Source organism: Oncorhynchus nerka, linkage group LG12 (assembly GCF_034236695.1).
Source record: "Oncorhynchus nerka isolate Pitt River linkage group LG12, Oner_Uvic_2.0, whole genome shotgun sequence".
Lineage (NCBI taxonomy): Eukaryota > Metazoa > Chordata > Actinopteri > Salmoniformes > Salmonidae > Oncorhynchus > Oncorhynchus nerka.
The window spans coordinates 5,423,712-5,430,015 of NC_088407.1; the positions used below are offsets into that span (position 1 = coordinate 5,423,712).

The 6,304-nt window shown below is 51.2% G+C and overlaps 1 protein-coding gene across 3 annotated transcripts in view; it reads left to right on the forward strand.

The window, feature by feature from the left end:
* The first annotated feature begins 4,164 nt into the window (after nt 1–4,164).
* Nucleotides 4,165–6,304, forward strand: part of LOC135574229 (zinc finger protein 827-like) — a 29,597-nt gene continuing 27,457 nt past the window's right edge. For all 3 annotated transcript variants that reach the window (XM_065025171.1, XM_065025172.1, XM_065025173.1), the window contains exons 1-2: nt 4,165–5,608; nt 5,721–5,872. In XM_065025171.1, coding sequence (XP_064881243.1) covers nt 4,408–5,608; nt 5,721–5,872 — 1,353 coding nt within the window. In that variant the 5' untranslated portion in view covers nt 4,165–4,407. The remainder of the gene's footprint in view (nt 5,609–5,720; nt 5,873–6,304) is intronic.

Consider the following 6,304-nt stretch of genomic DNA (forward strand, 5'->3'; position numbering starts at 1 on the left):
CTGACTTGCCTGGTTAAATAAAGGTAAAATAAAATAAAATAAAATAAATATGAGAGACTTGAGTCCACGGGAAGATGTTTTGGGGTGGGTGTGGTGTGTTGTTATTTTTTTTTTTTAAAGTACAATTATTTTTTAATATTGTGATCTATCAGGAAGTGCTGCTTATTGAAAGCAGTGACAGAGCTTTATCTTTGTCCTCACCCTCCAAACAAGTTACTGCAGTTTGAAGCTACTGATCTGCACACCGTTGTCTAATGCAGAATGTATGAGTGTGTTGAGAAACTGCGATGTGATGCTGCATTTTGAAACGCTTTGGGAGGCCTGGAGAGAATGCATGAGCACCAGCTTCAAGCATAACAACAGACTCTGTATTCAGATCCCTATTATTTATGTAATTAATTATTTAATTATTTATTTTATTAATTATTTTATCATTTATTTTATATTTTATTATTATTATTTTTTTTTAATACTATTTCCATGTTTTGTTATGGTACAGCCTTATTCTATAATGTATTAAATATTTTTCCCCTCATCAATCTACACACGATATCCCATAATGACATCACAATACCCCATAATGACATCACAATACTATACATAATGACATCACAATACTATACATAATGACAAGGCGAAAACAGGTTTTTAGAAAATGTTTGCAAATGTATTACAAAAAAAAAAAAAAAAAACAGAAATACCTTATTTACATAAGTATTCAGACTCTTTGTTATGAGACTCGAAATTGAGCTCAGGTGCATCCTGTTTCCATTGATCATCCTTGAGATGTTTCTACAACTTGACTGGAGTCCACCTGTGGTAAATTAAATTGTTTGGACATGATTTGGAAAGGCACACGCCTGTCTATATAAGGTCCCACAGTTGACTGCCCAGGTCAGAGCAAAAACCAAGCCATGAGGTCAAAGGAATTGTCCGTAGAGCTCCGAGACAGGATTGTGTCGAGGCACAGATCTGGGGAAGTGTACCAACAAATGTCTGCAGCATTGAAGGTCCTCAAGAACACAGTGGCCTCCATCATTCTTAAATGGAAGAAGTTTGGAACCACCAAGACTCTTCCTAGATCTGGCCGCCCGGCCAAACTGAAGATGAGGTGACCAATAACCCGATGGTCACTCTGACAAAGCTCCAGAGTTCCTCTGTGGAGATAGGAGAACCTTCCAGAAGGACCACCATCTCTGCAGCACTCCACCAATCAGGCCTTTATGGTAGAGTGGCCAGACGGAAGCCACTCCTCAGGAAAAGGCAACTAAAGGACTCTCAGACCATCAAGATTATCTGATCTGATGAAACTCCCCAAAAACAGGTGTGCCAACTTTGTAGCGTCCTACCCAAGAAGACTCGAGGCTGTAATCGCTGTCCTACCCAAGAAGACTCGAGGCTGTAATCGCTGTCCTACCCAAGAAGACTCGAGGCTGTAATCGCTGTCCTACCCAAGAAGACTCGAGGCTGTAATCGCTGTCCTACCCAAGAAGACTCGAGGCTGTAATCGCTGTCCTACCCAAGAAGACTCGAGGCTGTAATCGCTGTCCTACCCAAGAAGACTCGAGGCTGTAATCGCTGTCCTACCCAAGAAGACTCGAGGCTGTAATCGCTGTCCTACCCAAGAAGACTCGAGGCTGTAATCGCTGTCCTACCCAAGAAGACTCGAGGCTGTAATCGCTGTCCTACCCAAGAAGACTCGAGGCTGTAATCGCTGTCCTACCCAAGAAGACTCGAGGCTGTAATCGCTGTCCTACCCAAGAAGACTCGAGGCTGTAATCGCTGTCCTACCCAAGAAGACTCCTACCCAAGAGGCTGTAATCGCTGTCCTACCCAAGAAGACTCGAGGCTGTAATCGCTGTCCTACCCAAGAAGACTCGAGGCTGTAATCGCTGTCCTACCCAAGAAGACTCGAGGCTGTAATCGCTACCGAAGGTGCTTCAACAAAGTACTGAGTAATCCCTCTCACCCCCCCCCCCTTAAAAGATTTAGATGCACTACTGTTCCACTGGATGTCTTAAGGTGAATGCACCAATTTGTAAGTCGCTCTGGATAAGAGCGTCTGCTAAATGACTTAAATGTAAATGTTAAATGTAAAGGGTCTTATGTAAATGTCATATTTTAGTTTTTAAATGTTTTTATTAATTTGTTGTAGTCGGGCTAAAATTCAGATAAATCCAATTTGTAAATCAATCATAGTGATCACGGGGAGGGGGGGGGGGAGGGAGGGGGGAGGGAGGGGGGGGTTATCCAGGGGACTCTGAACACATTGAGAAAACTAAGTGTCAAACACAATGTAGCAGAGCAGCAGACAGAGTAAAGTACTATCTATGGTGGTGAAATGGATATCATTTTAGATATCACTGTAGTATTCCCACATACTTGTTTTTTATTTTATTTTACCTTTATTTAACTAGGCAAGTCAGTTAAGAACAAATTCTTATTTTCAATGACGGCCTAGGAACAGTGGGTTCAGGGGCAGAACGACAGATTTGTACCTTGTCAGGACTTGAACTTGCAACCTTCCGGTTACTAGTCCAACACTCTAACCACTAGGCTACCCTGCTGCACTTGAATGTAGCTGCAGTAGTCTGAATGTCTTAGAGTCTAGACACTGCAGAGCACACACATGATGATATATAGGCCTCCTGTCTATGTGATAATATGAAGCACATATTCAGATTTACAAACCTTAGTTTTAAAAACATACCCACAATTCCTCTCTCCGTGTACTGTAGACAGCCATGTTTCATAACGCTGTACAGTAGACTACTGTCTGATCTGAGGTCATTTCATAACGCCTTACAGTAGACTACTGTCTGATCTGAGGTCATTTCATAACGCTGTACAGTAGACTACTGTCTGATCTGAGGTCATTTCATAACGCTGTACAGTAGACTACTGTCTGATCTGAGGTCATTTCATAACGCCTTACAGTAGACTACTGTCTGATCTGAGGTCATTTCATAACGCTGTACAGTAGACTACTGTCTGATCTGAGGTCATTTCATAACGCTGTACAGTAGACTACTGTCTGATCTGAGGTCATTTCATAACGCCTTACAGTAGACTACTGTCTGATCTGAGGTCATTTCATAACGCAGTACAGTAGACTACTGTCTGATCTGAGGTCATTTCATAACGCCGTACAGTAGACTACTGTCTGATCTCTCCCCTCCCCTCTCCCCTCTCTCCCCCTCTCTCCCCCCTCTCTCTCCCCCTCTCTCTCCCCCCCCCTCTCTCTCCCCTCCCTCCCCTCTCTCTCCCCCCTCTCCCTCTCCCTCCCCTCTCTCTCCCTCCCCTCCCCTCTCTCCCCCTCCCTCCCCTCTCTCTCCCCCTCTCCCTCCCCTCTCTCCCCCCTCCCCTCTCCCCCCCACTCTCCCCTCCCCTCTCTCCCTCCCTCCCTCCCCTCTCTCCCCTCCCTCTCCCTCCCCTCTCCCTCCCCCTGTCTCTCTCTCCCCTCCTCTCTCTCCCCCTCTCCCCCCCCTCTCTCCCTCCCCTCTCTCCCCTCTCCCTCTCCCTCCCCTCTCCCTCCCCCTCTCCCTCCCCTCTCTCCCTCCCCTCTCCCCTCCCCTCTCCCCCCCTCTCTCCCTCCATCTCTCTCCCTCTGTCTCTCTCCCTCCCCCTCTCTCCCTCCCCCTCTCCCCCCTCTCTCCCTCCATCTCCCCCCTCTCCCTCCCCCTCTCTCCCCCCTCTCCCTCCCCTCTCTCCCCCTCCCCTCTCTCCCCCCTCCCCTCTCCCTCCCCCTCTCTCCCTCCATCTCTCTCCCTCCGTCTCTCTCCCTCCCCTCTCTCTCCCTCCCCCTCTCTCCCCCCTCTCTCCCTCCATCTCTCCCCCTCTCTCCCCCTCCATCTCTCCCTCCTCTCCCTCCCCCCGTCTCTGTCTCTATCAGATGGGGATAAGGCCCCAGCAGCAGACACAGTCACAGAAGAAGAAGAGATGAGTTGTGTCAGTGATACAGAGGAAAGAACACCCACCTCCTCCCCCAAACTTCCCCATCCCTCCCCTAACTCCTCCCCAAACTCCCCCATCCCTGACCCCTACACCCACCTCCTCCCCCAAACTCCCCCCCTGAAACCCACCTCCTCCCCAAACTCCCCATCCCTGACCCCTACACCCACCTCCTCCCCAAACTTCCCCCACCCACCTCCCCACCTCCCCCCAAACTTCCCCCATCCCTGACCCCTACACCCACCTCCTCCCCAAACTTCCCTCATCCCTGACCCCTACACCCACCTCCCCCCCAAACCTTCCCCATCCCTGACCCCTACACCCACCTCCTCCTCCATCCCTCTGACCTCCAACCCACTGGACCACAACGCTACAGCAACAACCACCTCCTCTTCCATAGTCGTCCAGGATCGAGGCCCGGGTCTGGGGTTAGGCCAGGATCTCAGCCAGGACACCATGGATAACCCTCTGGATAAGGACCTGTCCCTCTCCTCCATCCTGGCCCTGCTGTGTGGGGGGAACCCTCTCCAAGGCCTGGGTAGAGAGCTAGCTTCCAGCCCACCCTGTGCCCTGGAGCCTGGGGTTACGACCCTGGGAGGAGAGGGAAGGATGAAGGGAGGAAGGAGAGAAGGAGGAGAAGGAGGAGGAGGAGGAGGAGGAAGAGAGGGAGACTCTTCTCCGTTGGGTTTACTCCCAGATGTCCCTCCTCTCTCCCAGCATTCTTTGCAGCTCAGCGCCTTGGCCCAGAGAGTAGCCAAGACCTCCTCCTCCTCCTTTTCTTTCACCCTCTCCTCCTCCTCCTCTCCTGCTGCTGTCTCCTCTAATCAGCAGGTGTCTGGGTGTTCCTCCAGGGACTTCCATGGGAGGCCGGCAGGGCTGGATGTGTGGCCCAGCCTCGGGTGCTCCTGGGCGGGTAAAGAGGGCCGCCTCTCCCCTGATTCTGCCATCCAGAGGCTGAGAGCAGCAGCAGCCAATGCTGTGCTACACAACAGGCCCACGGCACCCTCCTCCTCTTCCTCTCTCTCTTCCTCCTTTATACCCTCCTCCTCGTCCTCTCTCTCTTCCTCCTTTATCCCCTCCTCCTCTTCCTCTTTTATCCCCTCTTCGACTCCCTCCCTTTCTTCCTCCTTTATCCCCTCCTCTCCCTCCCTCTCTTCCTCCTTTATCCCCTCCTCCTCCTCTCCCTCCCTCTCTTCCTCCTTTGTCCACTCCTCCTCTCCCTCTCTCTCCTCCTCTATAGCTACAGGAGGTGCAGGGTTGCAGGAGGGCTTGTGTCTGACCCTGGACTCCTTTCCCAGCCCCCTCTCCGCTCCCTCTTCCTCCGCTAGCTCCACCCTCACTGCCCTGTCCCAGAAGGTCAACCTGCGAGGTCAGGGTTCTAAGGTCACCGGGTCAGAGGTGACAGGCTCAGGCCAGCAGCGCTCTACCTCCCCCTACTCCTTCCTCTCCCCCGATCCTCAGTCTCAATTCACAGAACAGAGCTCCTCCAGGGTAGTGGAGAACCAGAGGAGGCCAGAGCCTAGCCCCATGGAGGAGAACCAAACCCGGGCAGAGAACCAGGGCTCAGCCCCTCCTCAGCCCCAGGTGGAGATGCCCAGCCTGCATCCATTACTGATCACCAACCCCCTGGGAGAGATCAACCCTGGAGGACCAGCAGGTAGACTGTCTGTGTGTAAAGGAATTCATTGGAAAGTGTTACTGTGCAAACACAAACATACAGTATAGAAACGGTATGTCCCCCCTCCTTCCCCCCCACCCCCACCCCCCAGGTGTATTCCAGTGTTCCGTGTGCGGACTGCGGATGAAGAGGAAGAGCTATTGGAGGAGACACATGTCGGTTCACACAGGGTTAAAGAGTCAACAGTGTCAGCTCTGTCCCTTCCGCTGCGCACGCAAGGACAACCTGACCGCGCACATGAAGGTTCACACACACACACACACACACGCACGCACGCACGCACGCACGCACACACACACACACACACACACGCGCACGCACACACACACACCCCAAAGCACATATTAAGGTTAATACACACACACACACACACACACACACACACACACACACACACACACACACACACACACACACACACACACACACACCCCAAAGCACTTTTTAAGGTTAATACACAAACACACACACACACACACCCCAAAGCACATATTAAGGTTAATACACACACACACACACACACACACACACACACACACACACACACACACTCACACTCCCAATACACACACACACGCACGCACGCACGCACGCACGCACGCACACACACACACACACACACACACACACACACACACACACACACACACACACACACACACACACACACACACA